The 26,239-nt window shown below is 45.9% G+C and overlaps 1 protein-coding gene across 1 annotated transcript; it reads right to left on the reverse strand.

Annotated features, from left to right (window-relative positions):
* Window positions 1-771: 771 nt before the first annotated feature.
* Window positions 772-23,805, reverse strand: LOC147423462 (uncharacterized). The gene is made up of 4 exons (XM_086501172.1): window positions 23,060-23,805; window positions 22,743-22,866; window positions 22,514-22,641; window positions 772-1,177 (listed from the first exon to the last, which is right to left on the reverse strand). The coding sequence occupies exons 1-4, from the start codon at window positions 23,455-23,457 to the stop codon at window positions 1,000-1,002; spliced, it is 828 nt and encodes a 275-aa protein (XP_086357298.1). The 5' UTR covers window positions 23,458-23,805; the 3' UTR covers window positions 772-999.
* Between the last annotated feature and the right edge of the window lie 2,434 nt (window positions 23,806-26,239).

Here is a 26,239-nt window from a genome sequence, read left to right on the forward strand (position 1 = left end):
ACCTACTCATATGCACCATACTTTCTTCGATGCCCTCATCAATGCTTGAACCCTCAACTTTGTGGATACTATTCAATTATCGTACCTAATGGTAAGGAGAATAGTTGTTGAGGTCTTTATATCAAATGAGACAAGATATTCTTTCAATAGACCAACCCCTTTTGATTTATCTCCCTTTATTTATACTTTAGTGTAACAAAGTCCACACTTGCACTATAAGGCAAGTGGGACACGTAAAACCAAGAGATAAAACTTTTCTTTGTTCACCACCAGCCTTCCCTTGTCATCAAATTTGGTTCTAGGTCCAAGTATATTGTTTTCATCATATCTAACATTAACCAATTATTTGGTGGGTTTTGGTTTTTTTTCTTTTTTTTTGGGGGGTTTTGGGGGGGGGGGGTTACCAACTCTTCTTATGTACCTTTCCTGTTCTCTCTTGAAACACGTGCACTCATGCATGTTCATTCTTTTCCATTTGGTTTGCACAAAATGATGGTTGGCTAGCTAACGTCAGAGCTACTGACCAATATCATATTTATTGCCCACATGGTGAAATCTCTGGAGGCTGGATAATTGCCTCTATTGGTCAAATACATTTTAAGTGACAAGCATGATCTATGCAAAAGCAAGGGCACATACACCACAAATTGCAAAAGATGTACTGCAAGAGATTTACATAAGCACAAAAAAATGAGCTGTAGGCAACAAGCAACTATTTTACTATGCATACACGTCAGGATGGAGCCATAGAATTTGGAATAAAACAAGAGAGAAGGAACATCGCATCTGCTACGTTTGTCACCACTGTTAAACATATCCAACTCTTGTTGGTAATCGTTGATAGTTCTAACCCAACCGTCTTAGACGAAAAATCCAATCAAGACACAAATAACTGATGAAAGATACAACCACATGAAGCGCTTTTCTGATTCCAGAAAACAATTGGGACAGGAGAGAATAGCTATTAGTTCTTGTTTGAGCTTTATTGGATTCGTGTCGTCATCGTCGGAAAAAATCTTTCGTGATCTCTGAACAATCACTTGCCAAGACGCCTCCTCTTACTCTAATATTAGGGTTAAATGGATGTACAAGACCTCTCTTCTTGGCTGCCCCCTTCATTTCACAGTCCAACAGCTGCTCCTCACAGTCATCAGCCAAGGATTGTTTTGGAAACAAGCTGCAAAATTATATTTGTTAAGCAGACATGAGCTATAAGCTGTGGAACTAACATGGACCATTGAACAACAATCTAAAAATAAGAAGCTTCATAAAAGTAACTCAGATAGTGCTACATGAATCATTTTGATAAAAATAACCATAGATTAAACTCCATCCAATCCCTCGCATTCGGTGCACCATGTTCATAGTCTAGTTGTGTAGCATATTTTTGAAAGATTCTTATCCTAGCTCTCACAAAGACCGTAAACCAAAAGCCTCACGGTCTTTCCAACAACTAAGAGTGATCTTCCAGCCATAGTTTTTCCATACATCAACCATACGTCAGACTCGGACCGGTACAGAAGTACATAATAAGTATGGATCAGACCCCCCGTCAGATTCCATACAGCACACTAAAAACAGCCTATACATGACACTTAAAAGATAAAAAGGCACACAAAACCATCGATTGCAATAGAAATTTTAGAGCAAAGAACAACATGAGGAGGTCAAACATGGAGCCTCAAGGCAAATAATGGAGCCTTCAGGCAGTAAAGTCCAAAAAATCCGATTATACGTCAATCGGGCTCGGACGTGTTTGGGAATATGGTTCCCCAATCTACACATCCAGAAAAACTAATGCTTCCAACCATTTGGCATCCAAAGCCAGATAATTCCTGAACTTTACCAAGTAGAACCACATCACCTTGACCTTCATTTGTCTCTGTGCACGAAAACCTACTCAGGTTAAATAAGTTCCTCAATTTCTTCAACTTCTGGTTGCTCATCTGGAATCGTATCCTCTGAGCACCTCACCCTGAAAGGGTTGGAATGCCTTATATTCCATAGAGAAAGAGTGTGTGACTGACCAAACAGACACAATGTGCACTTGCGTAATGACCTCAACATAAACACCCCAACCTTAAAACCCCTCACATAATGCCCTCTAAATCAAAGGCAATAGTCCTCGATTGCGGGTTTAAGAGAGAGTGAAGAATGTAACAAGAACCAAAGACTCCTACATCGCAATACCATCTCCACCTACCTGCATATCAAGCACACGTGCACACGCTCATACTATACGGAGTGCACGCCCGACTCAGCTCCCAACAACGATCGCATGCCTCCGCATGTGCTGCGACCATTGACCCTGATCCGCAAGCTGAGCTCCTAGCAAGCACATTCCACTAGCCCATACTCTCTCAGCCGTCGATACCACCAAAAGTGCTCCATTAGAGGACAGGACTACTGTTGGTCTTGGCTGCATGTGTAGCAGGCGCACATCCACACTAGATCCAGGATCTGATGCTCCATCGTGCGCTGCTCTACAAAAAATTGCACGACGAGATGTCCCAACAGTCCGACCTGTCCACCCTTCTATACTGAAGGGTGGACCTCTATATATATCTGATAAATAGAGTCACTCTCTATAAATAGATATGCATGAACAGCCATCCATCTGAAGCTCAGCTTGCCAATGTGCCTGCTCTTAGTCCTCGGCACCCCTAGCCTACATTGGATAACCCTACTACACATGGATGGAACTATGGTATGTACATGACATTCTCCCCTAGGCCATGTATAACCCTACTGCACATGGATGGAACTATGGTATGTACATGACATTCTCCCCTTCTTCTAAGAGCTCACTCCTGAGCTCCGTTCCTCAGGAAGTAGTCAATGTCTCCCATGTGAAATCCTTCTCGGTTAGATCTTTCAACTTATTCTTACATCATGTGATTACCTTATTTCTGAGCAATCTTTCACGAAAGCCAAGATTTTTTTCAGGTTAGTGTGGAACAAAAGATAAATCTTTCACTAATATCAAATCTTAAGGAGAAACCAACTGATCGGTTCATGCCAAAACTGGATAAACATGAACATGGGAAGGCGAATCTAATTCATATGCAGCTGAACCAATCTTGCGAATAACACGAAACGGTCCAAAATATTGTGGGGAGACGTTTTGAACGCATCCGTAGACAATGCCTTGGAATCTTTTGTTCCCTCCGTAAATTCTGGAGAAGAATGATGTCGGACCGCCGGGTCATTTTTCCCTCACTGAGAGGTTTGTTTTTTCCCCCGAGAAAAAGATCCTTCTATTAGTTAATGAAACTGCCCATAGGGCTACAACCACCGCTACAAGAGAGGGCTACAACAATCGTGATGGGGAGACTCTCCCAATGAAAAAACAGCATATGTACAATGAGGCTAAATCAAGAAATGGGAGGGGGGAAAATCCACACAGGTGGACGGTAATGCCATCTGAGTACACCCTGGACCATGGTGAAAAAAGGCCCAAGACGCCAGAGTCGAAGGAAAGCCTCTCGGCGCTCCCTCATGCGATCGGAACTGCCCTGGAGTCTCTCGAGCTGTCCTCTGAGAGTATGGATCAACTCAAGCCAAAGATCCCGAACAGTCTCTGCTGGTGGTACAGGGCGAGCCTCGAAGATGCGGAAGCAGCGGGCCCGCCAGATGAACCAGAGTGTCAGGCCACTGATGAGCGGCCAGCACTCCTCTCTCTCACTGCACCACTCCTGAGGAGTAAGCTCTGTGGCAGGCTGAAGAGTAGGCCGCCCCTCCTGCATCACTATCATCCTGCTGGTGGAAGATAGCTCACACTGAAGTGCCGGGCCTGTGAGAGTGGACCAAGCAGCTGTCCCCCCAAGTGTGATGCCGAGCCGTGGAAAGAGCTGGCATCAACCAAAGAACATGAAGCCACACCTGCTGTGCCAAAGGACAGTCCCAAAGACAGTGACGCCGACTCTCCACAAGATGGTCACAAGCTGCACATATGGCCAAGAGACCACTATGTACAAGCCAGCTCCCAACTGCTATAGCTCTATGTGCGACCAGCCACTAGAACAAAGTGACTCGCCTCGGCTGTCTGGAGTCCTACAACCTCTCCCAAAAAGCTGTCAAGAACTCAGCGAAACGGTCCTCCAGTCTCCTGCTCAAGCCAACTCTACGCATCTCTGTGAAGATTTATCTGGTCGAAGGTCGCCAAGGGCCTCCAACCTAAGGCACCCTAGCACGAAGCCGCTGCAGCAAGAACTCCTTCCAAGGCTCCTCAACTGGAAGAAGTCCTCTGACAATGAACTTCCCAAGAAGGGCTCTGCTCTGTTGTGCTGTCTATGATCCCAAGCCCTCCCTGAAAACAAGGAAGAGTGATGACCTGCCAAGCCACTTTGGCCCGGGCTATCTGAGTGTCACGCCCTGACCAAAGGAAGTTCCTGATCAGCCTCTCTACCTGGCTGATAAAAGAACTCGAGAAGATCCAGCAAGAAGTAATGTACCACATAGTAGCCAACAGCACTCTGCCTGCCACAGAAAGCCGTGCGGAGCTCCAATGTAACAGCTTCCTCCTCATAGACAGGAGGAGGAGAGCAATCTGCTGCTCGGGAGACAAGTCCAAACCAACCTGACAGCCCAAGTACCGAACTGCAGTCCCTGGGGGAATCCACTTGAAACCCTCACCTGGCATCCAATCGGGCACAGGAGCACTACCAACCGAGAAAGCCACTGTCTTTCTCCAGTTGATCAGTGCGCCAGATGCACAACAGAAGGTCTCTAGAGCCTGCTCACACCTGTGAAGGTTGGCCTCCTGGCCATCCAAGTACAAGGCTGAGTCGTCTGTAAACTCAGCGCCAGTAGCTCATCTCCCCGAATAGGAAGTGCTAAGCCCCGTAAACCAACCTGCTACGAAACCAAAAACCTGCTCATCGCCTCAGCATAGAACAGAAGGGGGCAAGAGGGCAGACCTGTCTGACCAAACGTGTGAGCATGAAACGATCACCTCTACCTCCTGACAAAAGAACCTGACTGTGTGCCCGTCTGTACAAAGCTGACACCCCTCTGATCCAAGCATCTGAAAAGCCCATCCTGCATAGAGTGCCCTCAAGAAAGTCCCAGTCAACTCTGTCGTAGGCCTTCTCAAAATCGAGAAGAAGAATCACAAGCTCCTCACCACGAAGCCGCACTAGGATAGAAGCCTCCCAAAAAGTAAAGATGTTGTCAAGGATACTACGCTCCTTGACAAAACCTGTCTGAGTCCCATGTATAAGGCTCTCTAGAAGTGGCTGAATCCTCAAACTCTGAGCCTTGGCAAGAATTTTGTAGGCTGAGTTGAAGATGGTGATGGGGCGCCACTATCGAATCTCATCCAAGGAGCCACCCTCCTTGGGAATGAGGTAGATCAAGCCCTCACTCATGCTGTCAGGCATCTCTCCTGTGTGCAAGATGTAATGAAAAGCACTACAGAGATCTGGGTCAAGCAAGTCCCAGTACTCTAAGAGAAAACTGGGAGTCAAGCCATCGTCACCGGGACAGCTACCAGGGGGGAGTGCACTAAGAGCCGTGTGCAACTCCTCAAGCTGAAGTGGTAGCTCAAGCCTCTGACGCATCTCCTCAGTCACTAGACAAGGCATCTGTGCCCACACCTGCTCTCTGCATGCATCCTGATGCGCTAACTGAGACTCTGCAGACAGTAACTCACGGTAAAAGTCGGTAGCAATTGCACGCATGTCCTCTGGCTCAGAAGCAACTAACCTGTCTGGCCTCCTCACCTGACTGACCTTGGCATGCGCATGCCGAGGTCCCACTGCCTCAAAGAAAGGGCATGTCACTCTGTCACCCACCTGGGTCCACTGAGATGCCTGTCGATATAAAGCAAACTCATGGCGCCTCTCCTCTGTGCTAACAAGCTCCTAGCGAGCCTGCTATAACAGCTCCTCCAACCAAGGACTGTCTGGATGCTACTCCTGCATCCTCTACAAGGAAGCAACGCCCCGTCGGAGACGTTGCTGCTCCTCTCTCGCTGCAGCCAAGCGAGCCATAGACTCCTGGAGAAAGAAACGACAAAGCTGAGCTAGTCCTGAGGCCACTCTGTCAGCAAGAGAATCCTGCATGTCTAAGCTCTCTGTTCAAAGAGCCTCCACTCACTCTCTGAGTGAAGAGTCCAGCAAGACTCGCTCAGGGATGCAAAGCATCGTGCTCCCCCCCTCTGTCTATCTGTCACTGTGAGAATCACTGGTGCATGGTCCGAGAAGGAAGTCCCTGCGAGAATGCCAACTGTCCCACCCAAGTCACAAAAACAGTCACTAGTGTAGAAGCGATCTATCCGCGATAGATTTACTCCTCCCACTATGCGGTCCGAACAAGAGAAGGCCAGGCTGGTTGGGAGCCTCACAAAGCTAGAATGCTGCCACACATCCGAAACCCTCAGAGTTATACAAAACCTCTCCCAAGCTGCCAACTCAACTCCATGCATAGTAGTGTGGCTACCACCAATCCTGTCAGAGGGGTCCTCCAGCATGTTGAAGTCACCCCCTATGCACCACTGCTCTGCCTGCGGCAAAGACTCAACAATCTGTAACCAAAACTCTGCTCGGACACTCGCCACATTGGGCGCATAGATGTTTAGGAAGCCCACAAAACAACCCTGAACCTGCATAGTGATCCATTGAGCCTTGCCTAGCACAATAATCTCTCTGCCCACAATGGCCTGCTGCAAAGAATCCGCAATAGTTATACATACCCCACCCTGGATGCCTCCAGGTCCAAAAGCAGCTGACCAAAAAGTATCATATCGTCCACGCAAGAGCTGACCACAATGTCTAATGCGGCTCTCACACAGATGATGCTTCTGTAGCATAAGAAGGTCAATCCCTCCTCCCACAAGGCATCGCTGAAGCTCCTGACGCAATCAGCCCCGATAGGCGTAACTGCAAAGAGTGCCTGGCCCAAGCCCCAGTAGACCGAGCCGTGCGTAAAGCAACCTCCTCTGTCCAGGAATCCTCATGAATGTGTACATAACATGGCGGGCACTGCGTATCAATAAAGAAGTGAACCACAATGTGTCTACATCCTGCTGCATCATCTGGAGGTGTCACAGTAAACTTGTCCAATGGCCAAAGAGTCTGAAGCATGTCTATAACTCCTAGGTCTCTCATGTGATGAGAGAACTCTAGGGCCTGTGTCTGAAGCCACTCCAAAACTGAGTCAAGAGTCCACTCAGACTGGTCCCTGCCGCAAAGGGGAAAAGAGAAGCCAACCGTTGAATCCAAGGCCTCTATCCCCCTAGCTGCAAGGAATAGAACATGAACCCTGAAACAAGAAAGCGAGGAGATACTCATTCCAGAACCAATATTGGCACAGAAAGATAGAAAGATTAAAGGTAAAGTGATTAGACAGTTCTTGGTTAAATTCAAGAACTATCCTGCATTGGATGCAAAGTGGATGGAGGAGGACCTAGCAGATACTCCTCAGATTTTGAAACTTTACCTTGAAGCATTCGTTTTAGCATAGTCTACTCCGATAGAACCCCGATTTCAGCATGGGTGAATCTAGTGCAACAGGCTTGCACAAGAGGGGAGTCACTCCGCTCCTTTGTCAACGGATTACCCCGATTTTTTATATAGAGTCATTAATGTCCCTTTGGATTTCAGGGATACTGCTGGGGTGACAGTATTCTGCTGAATGACTTTATGAACTGGAATTCCCGAAAATGATACTCATTGATTTGTACTTGACTTCTTTGAGTGCAGGAACTGAAAGACGAAATGACTGCAGCATTTCAGTCTCATAAATCTCTATAGACATGATTGCAATATGGATTAGTTAATCGGGCATCTGTGAGGTCCCGACTAGATCTAGATGCGATTACTAAATACGTTGCCGATTAATCATGGTTTGAGATTTGGAATGAAATTGTATGTGATTTGTCATGTGATGTCTTGAGATGTCAAGTGATGTCATGTGATGTCCGATGATGTGACTGTCGATGGGTATATGCGCTAGATGTGTTGTGTTTAGTGCATCGGTACTAACAGTCAGTGTCTACTAAGACAGTTTATGGCCTCTGTCTGTTTTGCAGGCGTAATCGAGGACGATTACAATTCTTTCAAGAGGGGGGTATGTCACAAGCTGGTGACATGGCAAGCCCCTGAACACACAAACTTTGCTTACGTGGCAGCAACCCAGAAAACGCGCCGACGGGCTGACGTGGCAGTGTACGGAAACCCGCAAATTGCGTTGACTACTGACGTGGCAGTCCGTACGGATCTCCGCAAATTACGCTGGCCAGCTTTTGGGCATAATGCTTGTGAATTGGAAGCTTTTGATTTAAAAGATTTTGGGGCTCTGCTTTTGGGCATGCCTTCTAACAATAAATAAGTCTTTTGGGCTTCATCACTCAGAGCATCTGGACGCAGAGTCTACTTTGCACACAAATTAATATAAAAAGAAATACCGAAAGGGACGCCAGTCTTTGGGGCCAATACCTCTGGGCACGGAACTACGCCGGGCCGTGTCGACTCTCTTTTGAACTGTGATTTAAAGTAGTGAAGTATTTTTGAAGTGAATCTCTGGTGTGTCGGGTAGAATCTAGACTTGGGGTGTCCAAGTTTGTTACAAAAGGACAGTTTCTTGCTTACATAATCTAGAATAGGATAGATGTTGTGATGCCAAGGCATGCCCAAAATAACATCGGAGCCTTGTATTGCTGCAGCTAGGAAAGACTCTCGATCAGAGTACTTACCAATCTCTAGATTCAAATGCCCTTGCACTGGAGTGGAATTCGTAGTCAACCCTTCAAAGGCTGATCCTGAACTGATTGGAGTTCCCAATCTCTTGGGAGTAAGTCCAAGAGATTCTGAGGTATCCAATGAGATGAAGTTGTCACTAGAGTCTGGATCAAACAAGATTAATACTCTTTGCCCATTCAAGCTACCCCACCCTTTGAGTAACTGTCTTTTTTCTTTCTCCTTCTCGGTGTTGGCTTGTACGTCAGGTACTGAATTCGATGCAGAAGGAGGAGAATCTTTCTTAAGATGTGGACAAAATGGTTTCCTGTGGCCTTTTTTTTCTCCACAATAGAAGCAGTTTCCCTCTTCCATGTATGCCTTCAAATGAGAGGAAGTGAGGAATTTTCTGTTCTTTGCTCCCTCTTGCTTCTTTTTGGAGCCTTTGGGTTGATCTGAAGGCCGCTTTCGTGTGGAGGTTTCTGTCTCAGTAATGAGAGCCTTCTGCTTTGCATGAAAGGTACTAAACTCCTACTTTCGAGGAGTTCCTTTCGAATGCAAGTTTCCAGCTATAAGGACGGACTGCATCATAATGTGAAGAGTGTCTCGGGGATAGAGCTTCATACTTTTCTGCAGTACTGGCTAGAGTACAGCTTCAAACTTGCGCATCTTCTTTTCATCAAAAACTTTCATAAAGAGAGTAACTTTAAGGAGGACCGCCCAAAATTTATCGATGTAGTCCGACACAGCTTCATGCTCTCTTTGGGAGAGCCAATCCCATTCTTTCTTCACATCATCAGCAAAGTCGGGAGGAAGGAACTGAGCATAAAACTCCTTTTTTAACTCCTCCCAATCTTTGGGTTTACGTTTCTCCAAAATTGTGGTAAGCCCCTTTTAGATACATGCTAACATGGTGGAGTTAGAGCGTTCTGAGAAATTACCTTCTGCAATGGCCACCTTGAATTGTCGAATAAAAGCAAGAGCCTTCGTATCGATCCTCTTTCCATTATAGCATTCGAATTTAACATCTTTATCTCCAGCTTTGAACGTCTTCTTCTTTTTCTTGTGGTGTCGCGACCGCTTCTTGGCGATGGCTTTCAAATCTTTGTCCACTAGAATTCTCTGTCGTTTCTTTTTATGATCCTTGCCTTACTTTTCTGCTTTTGGTGGTTGATCTACAGCCTCGTCTGGGGGCAACTCGAGTTCCTTATCAGGAATGATATTATCCACATTCTTCATGAAAGAGTAATTTGGCGAGTAAGTCAGCGAAGAGATCTCTTCTTCTTCTTCATGCTGTCGGGAGGTTCCTACTGCAAGGTCCCTTTGAGGCCGTGTTGGGGCCCCAATCTGAGGTATTCCCTAAGTTCGTACTGAGAGATTCTGAGGTGCCTCTTCCGCCATCTTTGCTGTCTCTTTTTCAAGGGTCTTAAGCACTTTCTCCACTTCTCGCTGAGCAAGCAATTCTGCCATCTGCTGCCTGAGTCGCTCAAGCTCTTCTGCTTGTCCTGTCATGACGGGTAGTTTTCTACCAAGGACCGTCTCTCCTTAAAAAAGGAAACGAGAGGACCTTGCTCCGATACCGTTGTTACAGAAACAGAAGCGTGATCGTACACTTTTCAATTTTATTTACGATTTTTCATAAAAACTTTGCACGATACAAAAATTGAGAGAACAATGCATGAAAAATCGACACAGCACTAAGAACCAGAAAATGGGCTGGTGTAAGGTGCAGTGGAATGAATGTTTGAACTTTGCTCAAGACGAGTGCTCCGGACTGTGCTCAAGGTTCCTTTTACTTATGGAAGGGAGAGCCTTCCGTTCCTTTAGTGAGAGAGTGCAATGGACACAAACAAAGTGAATGGACACTGTGAATGGAAGTGCATGAGACTGAGAGATAGATAAGAGAATACGATACCAGAGACGTTGTAAAACCCTCCTCCGAAGGCCCCACTCTCTATGGCAAGATGGTCTACTTATGATTGCACAAATCTTTACAATGCTTAGACTTCCGACGATGTCGACAACTATGAGGACGACGACGAGACGGGCTCAAATCTGAAGACGCTAAGGGCTGAAATCTGCAAATCTTGTATCTGCTGAATTCTGACTCTATGTCGATGGCGACGATGCGACGATGACGCGCTAAAAACGCAGATGCTGAAATCTGCGTTTTCCGGGCTGAAACTGTAGACCTTGCGCAAACTGACCATACGGCGAGGAACTGCTACGGGAAGGTGAGATCTGTGAGGTTCGGGACTTCTTCTGCGATGTCTAAAGGCTGAAAACTGAAAACGCTGATGCTTCTTGGTGTTCCGTCGCGGTGAATCTGCAAAACGCTGGGGCTGATCTGCAAACCAAAAACGCTAGGGCTGAAAACTGTTCTGCTGTCGCCGGATGTCCTACAAATGCAAAACGCTAGGCTGATCTGCTGTGTCGTGATGACACTGGGCTGATCTGCTGTGCACAAATCGCCAAGGCTATTCTTGTAGATAAAAAATGCTAGGGTTGTCCTGCTGATGCAGAAAACGCTAGGTCTCTTGGGTTCTGCTGAGAAGTTGCCTGTTGAGCGAGTGCTCCTACTGCCTCTTCTACCAATTAGTGCTAGCCCAGGTTTGCTTATTACTCAATTTGCCCTACCTACTTTCCAACAAAAGTCACTTAAAAATAATAAGTGAAAAATGTCAAAAATAGGGAAAATAGGCCTATGCAATGTAAAAATGCTACTGATGGAATCTAACTGGAATCTGATGGTCATGCTGTGTGCAACCAAAGGATATGCATCTGATCTAAGTGCCTGGGCATGCACGGTCTGCGAACAGACTCACAAAAGTGCTAGAACACTTCTAAATCTAGACTGACTGGACTAACGGAACCCTTGTCATGTTGTAGCTTGTCCACGGACACATAGGGTTGGATGTGTTACGTGACATCCCCTCCTTTTCAAAGTGAGGTACTAGTACCGAACTGTATGGCGTCGAGGGAGATCGCCAATAGCATCCGGAATCCTGGAAGGGACTCTTCGCCGGCCCACTTTGATGTGTGGGTGGTGCGGTACTTGAACTTCATAAAGGTCTGCAACGCTTGCTTCTCTAGGCCGCGCCGAAAGCGACACAAAGTCTTCTATGGCTCCTTCGATGCTTCAACTTCGTCGAGAGTCATGCTTCTTTCTTCTTCAAGAATCTCCATGGCTGAAAATTCCTGAAACCATTTCCAACACAAAACCATGAACATACCTATTCCACATAAAGTGATTAGAAAAAATCATGTCGTCCTAATAGACTGTGCATGCAATGTAGATGAACAAAGAGACGGAGTGCCAAACCGTTCACCACACACATGCAAACAATGAGATCGAATCTTTCTCGTCTGATCTAAAGCAATCAACTGTGGCAATTCGCAACGGAAATGCCCATGCTTGCTCCTCATACTTTCATGTGCTCTTTCTACAAATGTGTCATGCCAAGGAAGAGACATGGAATATGACATCCTTGAATGCATACTATTCAGCTTTTCATGAACAATCCGCATACATTCGTGCTCATTCATGAGTGAAACGTGCTCAACGTACAATGTGTAAGGTGCAGCGGAATGAATGTTTGCGCTTTGCTCAAGATGAGTGCTCCGAACTGTGCTCAAGGTTCCTTTTGTTCTTATGGAAGGTAGAGCCTTCCGTTCTTAATGAGAGAATGCTATGATCACAAACAAAGTGAATGGACACTGTGCGTGCAAGTGTATGAGACTGAGAGATAGAGAGAGAAGAATACGACACCAGAATGATGTCAAACCCTCCTCCGAAGGCCCCACTCTCTATGGCGAGAGCGGTCTACTTATGATTGCACAAATCTCTACAATGCTTGGACTTGCGACGATGTCAACGACGATGAGGACGACGACGAGACGAGTTGAAATTTGAAAACGCTAATGGCTGAAATTTGCAAATCTTTATCTGTTGAATTCAGACTCTATGTCAGTGACAATGTCGATGATAACGGTACGACGACGACGTGCTGAAATCTGCGTTTTCCGGGCTGAAACTGCAAACTTCGCGGGATCTACCCGTGCGGCGAGAAACTGCTGCGGGAAGGTGAGATCTGCGAGGTTCGAGACTTCTTCTGCGGGTTCTAACTGCTGAAAACTGAAAACGCTGGTCTATGGGTTGATTCTGTCGCGAAGATCTGCAAAAACCCTGAGGTGTCTTGGAGATGCAAAAACGCTAGGGCTGAAAATGATCTTGCGGGGAAATCTGCTGGACGCTAGGGGATCTGCTGCTTCTTGCTGTCGCCATGCTGTTGCCAATGCAAAAACGCCAAAGCTGGTCTGTTTTGCTGAAAATGCTAGGTTGTTGTTGAAGAGAAACGCCAAGTCTTCTTGCTCCAAAAACGATAGGTTGCTGTGGGGAGTTCTGCTGAGAAGGTGCCTATTGAGCAAGTGCTCCTGTTGCCTCTTCTGCCAGAAAGTGCTAGCGCTAGGTTTCTATATATACAAACCTAGTAAATTTGCCCTACCTAGTTCCCAACAAAAGTCGCTTAAAAACAATAAGTGAAAAATGTCAAAATAGGGAAAATAAGTCTATGCATTGTAAAAATGCTACTAATGGGTTCTGATTGGAATCTGATGGTCATGATGTGTGCAACCAGAGGATATGCATCTACACTAAGTGACTGGGCATGCACGGTCTACGAATAGACTCACAAAAGTGCCAGACCACTTCTAAATCTAAACAGACTGGACTGACTGAACCTTTGTCGTGTTGTAGCTTGCCCACGGACACATAGGGTTGGATGTGACCTCCCCTCCTTTTCAAAATGAGGTACTGGTACCGAACTGTATGGCATCGAGGGAGATCACCGATAGCATCCGGAATCCTGGAAGGGACTCTTCGCCGGCCCACTCTGATGTGGGTCGTGCGGTACTTGAACTTCATAAAGGTCTGCAATGCTTGCTTCTTCGGGCCACGCCGAAAGCGACACAAAGTCTTTTGTGGCTCCTTCGATGCTTCAACTTCGTCTAAAGTCATGTTTCGTCCATCTTCAAGAATCTCCACGGCTGAAAATTCTTGAAACCACTTCCAACACAAAACCATGAACATACCTATTCCATGTAAAGTGAATGCATGCAATGAAGATGACCCAATAGATGGAGTGCCAAACCGTTCACTACACACGCAAACAATAAGATCGAATCTTTTTCTTATGATCCAAAGCAATCAACTGTGGCAATTCACAACAGAAATGCCCATGCTTGGTGCTCATACTTTCATGTGCTCTTTCTACAAATGTGTCATGCCAAGGAAGAGACATGCAATGTGACTTCCTTGAATGCATACTTTTCAGCTTTTCATGAACAATCCGCATACATCCGTGCTCATTCATGAGTGAAACGTGCTCAACGTACAATATGTCATGCCTAGGAAAAGGGATCACATAAAGACGCTGACTAAAATACAAGAAACGATCACCAATGAAACACTCGATCAATGCATGCGTACTAATCATGCGAACACATAGTACTTCTTGTAAGGGTTCTTTGGACCTAGTTTGGACCTAGGCCCGAGAGCCAAGATCGGTTCTTCCTGAGGGGGTTCTTTGGACCTAGGCTCAAGAGCCAAGATCGAACCTTCGTGATTGATCGAATCTGCAACGAGGTTAGCTTCGCTAGAGCAACTAACACATCATCCTTGTGAACAATCACGTCATCTTCATGCAAGTCATCATGTTTGTGAAAAATCACATCTTGATCATCATACAAATCATCATGCTTGTGAGAAATCACATCTTGATCATCATGCTTGTCATTGTCATCCAAATCGTCATGCTTATCATTGTCATTCAAATCGTCATTCAAATCCTGTGTGTCGTGCTTTGGAGAAGAAGAGACTGAGAGAGTCTCCTTTTCCCGAATCTCTTGTATCTGTGCTTGCACTTGAGAAAAGAGTCGCAAGAACTCTTTCATGTGTTGGATGCTCCCGTCTTTGACAGCGGCTGTCATTCTTTCTTTGTGTTTGCGCTTCATTTCTGCTCTTCTTTCTGCGTATCTACGATCCATTTCTGCTTTTCTTTCTTTGCATTCACGATCAAATTTTGTAATTCTTTTTGCTTGTCTTGCTTCCCGTTCTAACTTTCTTTCCATAAACATTTGGTCCAAGGCCTCCATAGGAGTTAGTGCAATTCTTGGCGTAGATGGGGAAGGGGGAGGGTCGAAAAAACCTCCTGGTGGGGAAAATTCTTCTTCGCCTCTCTCATGCTCATCACCTCCAAGCGAAGTATCCATTCCGCTTCAAGTGATGACCATTCTGAGGTCGTGGGTTCTTGTGGGTTCTTGTGGTATTGGGTTCTTAAGTTCACGAGGAACTTTGGTTCTTGTGGGTCTTGGTTCTTGGGATTCTTGAGGTTCTTGAGGTTCTTGAGGGTCTTGGGTTCTTGAGATTCTTCTTTCGCTTGCAATCTGTGTTTGAGAAGGATCTTCTCTTCACCCCAGTTCGGCTCTTTTCCGCGGGCGCACCCCTTGGCGGCCTTGCACTCACACCAAGGTTTTTTTTTCCCACCTCACGGCGATTGGCCGGCCGCTAAGTGCACGGTCCGCTCTCAATGAGTGAAAAGAGACACAATGGAGGCTGGGCAAGCCCTTCTTTCCTGGGATTCCTGTCACTCTTCAAAAACACCATTAGGAATCGACACGAACTTGGGTTCGTGTGACCGCAACAAGCAAAAAAAATTCTTGTGATTCTTGTGGTTCTTTCCTTGAGTGATATAGAACACTGCCAAAGCTCTGATACCAATGTAAAGTGCAGCGGAATGAATGTTTGCGCTTTGCTCAAGATGAGTGCTCCGAACTGTGCTCAAGGTTCCTTTTGTTCTTATGGAAGGTAGAGCCTTCCGTTCTTAATGAGAGAATGCTATGATCACAAACAAAGTGAATGGACACTGTGCGTGCAAGTGTATGAGACTGAGAGATAGAGAGAGAAGAATATGACACCAGAATGTTGTCAAACTCTCCTCCGAAGGCCCCACTCTCTATGGCGAGAGCGGTCTACTTATGATTGCACAAATCTCTACAATGCTTGGACTTGCGACGATGTTGATGACGATGAGGACAACGACGAGACGAGTTGAAATTTGAAAACGCTAATGGCTGAAATCTGCAAATCTTTATCTGCTGAATTCAGACTCTATGTCGATGACAATGTCGATGATAACGGTACGACGATGACGCGCTAAAAACGGAAATGCTGAAATCTGCGTTTTCCAGGCTGAAACTACAATCTTCGCGGGATCTGACCGTGCGGCGAGGAACTGCTGCGGGAAGGTGAGATCTGCGAGGTTTGGGACTACTTCTGCGGGTTCTAACTGCTGAAAACTGAAAACGCTGGTCTATGGGCTGATTCTGTCGCGAAGATCTGCAAAAACCCTGAGGTGTCTTGGAGATGCAAAAACGCTAGGGCTGAAAATGATCTTGCGGGGAAATCTGCTGGACGCTAGGGGATCTGTTGCTTCTTGCTGTCACCAAGCTGTTGCCAATGCAAAAACGCCAAAGCTGGTCTGTCTTGCTAAAAATGCTAGGTTGTTGAAGAGAAACGCCAAGTCTTCTTGCTCCAAAAATGCTAGGTTGCTATGGGGAGTTCTGCTGAGAAGGTGCCTGTTGAGCAAGTGCTCCTGCTGCCTCTTCTGCCAGAGAGTGCTAGCGCTAGGTTTCTATATATACAAACTTAGTAAATTTGCCCTACCTAGTTCCCAACAAAAGTAACTTAAAAATAATAAGTGAAAAATGTCAAAAATAGGGAAAATAAGTCTATGCATTGTAAAAATGCTACTGATGGATTCTGACTGGAATCTGATGGTCATGTTGTGTGCAACCAGAGGATATGCATCTACACTAAGTGACTGGGCATGCACGGTCTACGAATAGACCCACAAAAGTGCCAGATCACTTCTAAATCTAAACAGACTGGACTGACTGAACCCTTGTCTTGCTGTAGCTTGTCCACGGACACACAGGGTTGGATGTGTCACGTGACAATATGTCATGCCTAGTAAAAGGGATCACATAAAGACGCTGATGAAAATACAAGAACCGATCACGAATGAAACACTCGAACAATGCGTGCGTATGAATCATGCGAACACATAATACTTCCTGTGAGGGTTCTTTGGACCTAGGCTCGAGAGCCAAGATCGATCCTTCGTGATTGATCGAATCTGCAACGAGGTTAGCTTCGCTAGAAAAAGTATCAACTAATACATCATCCTTGCGAACAATCACATCATCTTCCTGCAATTCATCATGCTTGTAAGAAATCACATCTTGATCATCATGCTTATGAGAAATCACATCTTGATCATGCAAATCATCATGCTCATCATTATCATCCAAATCATCATGCTTATCATTGTCATTCAAATCATCATGCAAATCCTGTGTGTCATGCTTTGGAGAAGAAGAGACTAAGAGAGTCTCCTTCTCCTGAATCCATTCAATCTTCTCCTACACATTTGCAATGAGAGAGGGAGAATGAACAACTTCCTCTCCACGAATGACAATGGGAGAGTCACTTTTGGCATTGAAAGTTAACGTATTTTCCGCCCAATCAATGAGAGGGTTATGCGCACGAAACCATCGAATGCCCAAAATCATATCACATCCTGAGAGAGGAGAGACAAAAAAATTTATACGGAAAGCAGCTTGTTGAACTGTAAACAACACATCCAGGCACTCTTTCGTGATGAGAGAGTCCATACCGGGAGCAAAGCCAGAGACCTCGAGAGGACATTTCTGACTAACCTCTAGGCGGGCTTTCTCAACAAGAGAGGGACTGATCACATCATGCATTCTACCTAAGTCAAACAATATGACAAAACGTTGCCCCGTCACATGACCATAACATTTAATGAGAGACTCATCAATGGGAAGGTCAGGCGAAACTTCGGGCACACTCGTGTTGTCATTGATTGCATTGACAGATGAAGTGGGTTCTGTGGATTCTTTAGATTCATTAGAGTCAAGCTTAGGACATGTTCTTTTTTATGTGACCCTTAATGTGACAATGAAAACAACGACCTTCCTTAGAATAAGTGCTTTGCTCTTTCGACGTGATATATCCTCCTAAAATTCCTTGTGTTACTTTTTCATCTGGAGTGAGCTTAGGTTTAGCAATTGTGTTAGCCTTACCCTTAGGTTCATTGGGAGAGTTCTTTTCTGAGAGACTATTGGAAGATTGATTAGAAGAGTTACCATTCTTACTGTTCTTACCATTCTGAGGGTTCTGAGAAGTCTGCGAGGTACTTGTGGAAGTCTTGTTCTCCTTAGGCTTTCCCTTGTTGTGCTTCATCTCCTGTGCGAGAGCAATCGCTACCGCCTTGTTGAGATCGATTGGATCGAGCATCTCGACATCGTACTTGATATACTAGTCCAATCCATAAAGGAATGCCTCCTTGCGCTCATCATCCGACTTGCGTAATTGGGTACCTAGCTGCAAAACACGATTAAAAAAAGACATAACCGGCATACCATTTTGCTTGAGAGCGCGCCAATCGTCCTTCAATCGTGCAAGGTACTGAGGTGGCATAAACCGCGCCTTGAGCTTGTCTTGGAAATCAACCCAACTAAAGGAAAGGGGCGTGAATTCGTCAGCTTCCTCTAGGTCCGCAGCTAACTGTGCCTCTTACCATGCGTGGTACCAATTGATGGCATCACCGGCAAGGTACATAGCTGCCGTCAAAACCTTGCTATTCCTGTCTTCTTACTTGTCGCAAAATAAGCATTAAATTGATGCAACCAAGAATGAATAACCGTAGCATCTATCTTACCATCATACTTACTGAAAGTCAACCTCTCTGTGACTCGGTTGTTGGAGTCCGCATCCCGGCTTGCACCACTTGAGGAACTACCAACATCTTTGGTTGGTTCAGACTTCGAGGCAAGAAATTGTCGAACCAATTCTTGAGTGCGGAGGTCTCTTTGAACCTCACGATCGGCCTCCAAGGCCGCTCGTCTTGCTTCGGCTTCCTCCTTTCTTTGTGCTTTTCGTTCGTCGCGCTCGCATTCCAAGGCAATGCGAGTCGCTTCTTGTTGTATTGCATTTCTTTCGTTTCGTTCTTCGCACTTGCGTTCTAAGACAATGCAAGTCGCTTCTTGTTGTGCCAACGCAACGTGATTCGCTTCTTGTTGTGCCAGCGCAATGCGAGTTGCTTCTTGATTCGCTTCTTGTTGTTGTGCCATCATGTCCAACATCGACTTGACCATCGCCTCCATATAATTTGGTACAATTCGTGGCATAGATGGAGAAGGGGGAGGGTCGGAAAACCTCCTAATGGGAAAAATTATTCGTCGCCTTTCTTTCTACTTCTCTTTCTTCGCGTTCTAACTTTGTTTCCATAAAGAACTGCTTCAACTCCTCCACAGGAGTTAGTGCAATCCTTGGCGTAGATGGGGAAGGGGGAGGGTCGGAAAAACCTCCTAGTGGGGAAAATTCTTCTTCGCCTCTCTCATGCTCATCACCTCCAAGCGAAGTATCCATTCCGCTACGAGTGATGACCATCCACTGAAGTCATGGGTTCTTGTGGTCTTGGGTTCTTGAAGGTCTTGGGTTCTTGAGGTTCTTGAGATTCTTCTTTCGCTTGCAATCTATGTTTGAGAAGGATCTTCTCTTCACCCGAGTTCTGCTCTTTTCCGCGGGCGCACCCCTTGGCGGCCTTGCACTCACACCAAGGTTGCTTTTTCCCACCTTACGTCGATTGGCCGGCCGCTAAGTGCACGGTCCACTCTCAATGAGTGAAAAGAGGCACAAGGGGAGGCTAGATAAGCCCTTCTTTCTTGGGTTTCCTGTCACTCTTCAAAAACACGATTAGGAATCGACACGCCCAAGTGAACTTGGGTTCGTGCGACATCAACAAGCAAAAAAAATTCTTGTGATTCTTGTGGTTCTTTCCTTGAGTGATACAAAACACTGCCAAAGCTCTGATACCAATGTAAGGTGCAGCGGAATAAATGTTTGAACTTTGCTCAAGATGAGTGCTCCGAATTGTGCTCAAGGTTCCTTTTACTTCTGAAAGGGAGAGCCTTCCGTTCCTTTAGTGAGAGAGTGCAATGGACACAAACAAAGTGAATGGACATTGTGAATGGAAGCGCATGAGACTGAGAGATAGAGAAGAGAATACAACACCAGAGACGTAAAACCCTCCTCCGAAGGCCCCACTCTCTATGGCGAGAGTGGTCTACTTATGATTGCACAATTCTCTACAATGCTTGGACTTCCGACGATATCGACAACCATGAGGACGAAGACGAGACGAGCTCAAATCTGAAAACGCTAAGGGCTGAAATCTGCAAATCTTGTATCTGCTGAATTATGACTCTATGTCAATGACGATGTCGATGGCGACGATGCGACGACGATGCACTCAAAACGCAGATGCTGAAATCTGTGTTTTCTAGGCTGAAACTGTAAACCTTGCGGAAACTGACCGTGCGGCGAGGAACTGCTGCGGGAAGGTGAGATCTGCGAGGTTCAAGACTTCTTCTGCGATGTCTAAAGGCTGAAAACTGAAAACACTGATGCTTCTTGGTGTTCCGTCGCGGTGAATCCGCAAAACGCCGGGGCTGATCTACAAACCAAAAACGCTAGGGCTGAAAACTGTTCTTCTGTCGTCGGATGTCCTGCAAATGCAAAACGCTAGGTTGATCTGCTGTGTCGTGATGACACCGGGCTGATCTGCTATGCACAAATCGCCAAGGCTGGTCTTGTAGATGAAAAACACTAGGGTTGTCCTGCTGATGCAGAAAACGCTAGGCCTCCTGGGTTCTGCTGAGAAGTTGCCTGTTGAGCGAGTGCTCCTGCTCCTGCCCCTCTTCTGCCAATTAGTGCTAGCCCAGGTTTGCTTATATACAAACTTACTCAATTTGCCCTACCTACTTTCCAACAAAAGTCACTTAAAAATAATAAGTGAAAAATGTCAAAAATAGGGAAAATAGGCCTATGCACTGTAAAAATGCTACTAATGGAATCTGACTGAAATCTGATGGTCATGCTGTGTGCAACCAGAGGATATGCATCTAATCTAAGTGCCTGGGCATGCACGGTCTACGAACAGACTCACAAAAGTGTCAGAACACTTCTAAATCTAGACTGATTGGACTGACGGAACCCTTGTGGTGCTGTAGTTTGTCCACGAACACACGGTTGGATGTGTCACGTGACAGCTGGTCCCCCCCCCTTCCAAAGAGATTTCTTATTATTTCTGACAATTACAAGCGCATAAATCCAACACAACGACACGCTGTTGTCGTCCCAATCACTACTCTTATGCATAAGAGCACATAAATTCATAAGCCTAGGAGCTGAAATTTTCATACTTGTAGCTGTGAATGGCTAATTCTGCTTCGTACTGAGATTTCCTAAATGGGAAATGCTTCTGTTGTTATCTGCTCACGTAAGGAGTACCCACACGAGTTCTTTTTGGCTGAATTCTGCTTCTGGATGCAATCGGAATGCTGAAATTTGTGCGAACAGCCGGTGCTATGCTTGTCTGAGTGCAACCATTCCCCACAGGGACGCACACAAGCTCTGTGGGCTGCCCTTAATTGTTCTCACGCGCTTCATGGCCTCCTATGAGCTCTTCATGGACCCAGGGCAGCAAATCGATGGGGGGGGAGAGAGAGAGAGAGAGAGAGAGAGGACTCTGTGGGGGTGGAAACTGTTGCAGAGAGAGAGAGAGAGAGAGAGAGAGAGAGAGGACTCTGTGGGGGTGGAAATTGTTGCAGAGTGCCCACAATTGCTAGTGCTACCTGCTTTTATCCCCCTTATGTGAGTTCTCTAGCCATCTGGCGCTTCATGCGAGAGAGAGAGAGAGAGAGAGAGAGAGAGAGAGAGAGAGAGAGAGTTCGCAATTAGCAAAACGCTGGCTGCTAGAGTTTTCTCATGCTATGGCTAGAATTTTTTTTAAGTTTATTATATTTGGCCGCGCTCATACTGTTTGGTCACTGAGTTTATAAGGTTTTTAACCTTTTAACTTAAAAACACACGTAAAAACCCTATGTTCTAACCAAACTGAAGCATAATTAGCTCGGTCATTTTCATGCCTCTCTCAACTCTACCTGTCTGCCCTCGTCAGGACGTATTTACACTGTGTCCAGACGGCCACTTCCGTGGGCGGCCACGGTGAAAATATTAAATTATGACTTTTCTGAGCCTTTTAAGGACACCATCTAAATCATGCGCTTGTTCTGGTCGGTTCTGCACTACGTCTGGCCATTGCTCTACTTATCATACTATCCGGACAAAGATAAATTCCCAAATGGCACATTGCACCGGGAAATTAACCTGTTCATAATTAATTGGTACCAATAAATTCATAAATTCATATATTCATCCTGTGTGCACAAAAATCATTTTCATTTAACTGTAGCCATAGCTAAAATAATTACACCCTCCCTACTCCAGGGTTTTTACCTAGTGGTTTTCCCGAGTTGGGCACCCATTGCATTGCATGTAGGATGCGTGGCCAGACACTTTTACTTTGTTCTGGCCCTGTCCAGATTTGCGTTTTCCCATTTTTACACATTTAATGGGGGTTTTAAATTTTTACCTAATATCTCTATTTTCAGGTGTTTGCCCTACCCAGCCCCCTACTTCCCTATATACAGGCTACCCAACCAAGGGTCATTTGTGGTAAAGACTCATTGTAATAGTATTTTCTCTTCTTAGTACAGCCTAGACTTGATTGAAATAGATCTGAAAGAGGGTTTCTGTTGACAGGCATACTACCCAGAGAGAATGTTCTACTCAGATTGCATAACAGCAATCAAGGGCAAAGGAGAGATTCTAGTTACAAAGAACACACCTCACCCAGCTTCCATCAGCTCCCAGCAGAGGGTTTTGAGCCCCCCAGACAACAGCACCAACTCGTGCTTGTAGAAGTGCCCCTGCACACATCGGACATGGCTCTAAGGTGACATACAAAGTTGAATCCTGCAAAGCCAAATCAAAAATAAGAAGATTTGTGCAAACACAGCCTTGCATCAGGGAAGCTCATCGTGAGAAAACAGATTGGTAAACCAATTGCAATTCACATTGAGATTTTCATAGCATTGACAATTTTCCGCTACAAGTAGACGCCAGCCACCCAGATGTCTTGCTGTGTCCCGAATGCATATCATTTCTGCATGTGCCGTAGGGTCATTATCGCTCTCCACACTATCCAAACATCCAGATGAAGAGTCTTTAAGGTTTGTGATTAGCCCACATTCAGGCTGCATTTGGACCAACACAAAGACATGGCCTTTTATGATGCAAAATGATCCAAATACTGAACAAAGAAAAGGCACATTGTAGATACATATAACCCAAAATCCAACATGCTGCAAAAATGTAGAAGCCAATGCGGTACCGATTATGAGCTCTTGCAACAACTCTTCCTTGAGAGACCAGAACAGCACCTACAGGCACTTCACCGCTGGCAGCTGCCTTCTGTGCTTCGTAGAGAGCTTCACGCATGAACTTGTTGTCAGCTTCTTGATCAAAATGAATGTCTTTTCGTATATTAGATACATTAGGCCTTCTAGGACCCTGCCTGGAAGATGTATGCAAGCTAAGTCGTTGTTGTACGTCAGTCTTCCTCTCTCCACTTCCTTTATCATCTAATTCTGATGCTTCTGTAGCAGCTTGCTGTACACGAGAACATAATAGCCTTGTGCCGGTATGGGCGAGAATGCGAGTACCTTGCAAACAGAGAGCAGAAGCACAAGGAAGCTTTTGGATACAGAATGTCCGCTCTATAAGAGCCATGCAGAGACAAACCTTCAACACTGGATCAAATGACGAAAGCTACATCTTGCAAGGATATATGAGTCACATGAGTATGTGCATACGATCCTAAAAAATTACACGAATCTCAGCAGATGCAGCGGCGGAAGGAGCACAGCATCTGGCGGGGAGCCAATAACGAGTGCGGAAAGAGCACGGATGTCGGTGCCGCAATGACGCGCGCAAGGGAGCACTGTCTGCGTCCGTGGCCTATATCTCACACGGGCATGGGAGGAGATGGGATCTACGGTGGGATGATTGACACGGGCATGGGAGGAGATGGGATCCACGGTGGGATGATTGAGCACCGTAGATCTCGGGCTTCCGTGGACAATGTAAACTCGAGAAAAATGTAAACTCGGGTACAATGTCAACTCAGGAACCCGAGTTTACTTCGCCCCTCCCCCCGTCCCCAACGATTGAACCCACAACCTAGGGTTTGAGGGCTATGTGGCCTATCCACCACTCCCGTGCATGTTACTGTGGAATGTACACCTTTCCATGGAGTTTTGACGTGCAAAAGTATCGGGGCGGACAAAAGTAAACTCGGATATTTTTGTAAACTCGTGTACCCGAGTTTACAAAATACCCGAGTTTACTTTTGCGACAAGATCTACGGCGCGCGCTTAATGTCGGGGCCCAAAAGTGATGGGAGCCTTTGATCCCATCTCCCATGCCCGTGTTAGATATAGCTGAGGGTCTGCGTCTACAGACGGAAACCACATGATTATGTAGTCACCACACCTCGTGACTAATTGACACCACTTCTGTCAGGTGGGATCTACGGTCCCTATTAATTGGGGGCGGCTCGATCGGTTTTGCACCGTCTGATGGCGGTTTAATCTCCAAGTGATCACCATGTGATCACAATTAAAGTGAACCCCAAGTAAATTTGATGTGAACATCAAGTGATCGCCAAGTGATCCCCATGTGAATCCCAATCGACATGTGATCACCTTGTGACCCCACCCATTACCAAGTGATTACAGTGTGACCTCGACCATCCCAAAGTGATTGCATTGTGACCCCGTCCATCCCAAAGTGATCTCCAAGTGAACACCATGTGATCTCCACCCCGTCATTTTCGCTATATGATTCTATGTTCACACCTCCATTTCAAGTGGCCTCCGGTTGTGTAGGTGGTGGGTTCGAGTCTCAGGGGCTCAACCGGCCGGAATCCTTTTATTCTTGAGAATAAATGGACGGTCCACATCGTTTGAAGATGTTGGACCGTAGATCCCACCTGACAAGGTGGTGTCAAATAGTCTCATGGGTCACCACATCCAAAAATTAAAAAAAAAATCGAAGATGCCCAAGGAGATTCTATGTTTTTGTCGGTTTTGACTCTCTTCTCTCTCTCTTTCTACGAGCTCACCCAACCCGCCTCGCTCTCTCTTACCAATGGCCTGACTCTATTGACTAAAGGCATATGAGGCTGCTTAGGGTGGGTGGGGTGGGGTAGTTGGTGGGATTCGCTACTGGTGTTGGGCGACAGAAAAAAAACAACGATTGTCATCGCAAGCCGAGCGAGAGAAAGGTAGCGAGTAGCAATTTTCAGGACCAAGCCTTTATGAGGTGTGGAGAGCGCAAACATGATGCAGTAGGACATTGTATGTAGAGTAGACCAAGGTTCATCGTGGGGCGAGGCCAGAATCTGCAATAGAGAAACCAAACAGCACAGAGGGCTCTCTCTCTCTCTCTCTCTCTCTCTCTCTCTCTCTCTCTCTCTCTCTCTCTCTCTCTCTCTCTCTCTCTCTCTCTCTCTCTCTCTCTCTCTCTCTCTCTCTTTGTTTGGGTATCCCTTGCATGAGGCCTACGGAGTCTCTTCATTCCTCACTCCCCCAGGTCGGGCTCCCATCGACCACCAACACACTGGTGCAGGATGGCACAAGCCACTTTTTAGGCCACATGGCTTCCAAAATTCCTTTCTCCATAATAAATTAGTATACTATTGCCCCATATCAACAGATGCAAGTGTACATGATTGCATTTGGTCCCTGCCTTCAAGATGCAAGCGTATGTGAATGCATAGGAGAGACACCCTCGCTTAGCATCCTAAAAAAAGCCCAGAGCTTTTGTGCTTTATAAAGTGCACCACATTCGGCATACAACATGTCGACCAAGGCAGTGCCAAGTGCGACATTCTCTTTCAAAAACCCCTGACTACCAATTTCATAGTGAATTCTTTTGCCCATATCAGCAGTGCAAGTATACATGATTAAATTTAGCCCTTACCTTCAAGACGCAAGCGTGTATGATTGCATCAGGCCTCACTTCACATATACCAAAAACAACCTAGAGCTTTTTGGCCCTACCCAAGTTGACATATCCCACAATCAGTGCATTCCAAGAGACGGCATCTCGCATAGGAAGCTCCTCAAGCACTTTTTGTGCTATATGAAGTGCACCACATTTGGCATACATGTTGACAAAGGCAATGCCAGGCACGGTGTTTTCTTTCAACAACCCATGACTAACATTATGATTGTGAATTCTTTTGCCCATATCAACAGGTGCAAGTGTACATGATTTCATTTGGGCCTTGCCTCAAGATGCAAGCGTATGTGATTGCATCGAAGAGACATCCTGGCTTCTCATCCACCGAACACAGCTTCTTGGCCCTATTGAAGGTGTGCATATCCCGCTATCAGTGCATTCCAAGAGACGACATCCCACACAGGAAGCTTCTCAAGCACTTTTTGTGCTTTATGAAATGCACCAGATTTGGCATACATGTCGACCAAGGTAGTGCCAAGAACGACGT

The sequence above is a fragment of the Adiantum capillus-veneris genome, chromosome 26 (assembly GCF_014529385.1).
Source record: "Adiantum capillus-veneris isolate H3 chromosome 26, ASM1452938v2, whole genome shotgun sequence".
In the NCBI taxonomy this organism is placed as follows: domain Eukaryota; kingdom Viridiplantae; phylum Streptophyta; class Polypodiopsida; order Polypodiales; family Pteridaceae; genus Adiantum; species Adiantum capillus-veneris.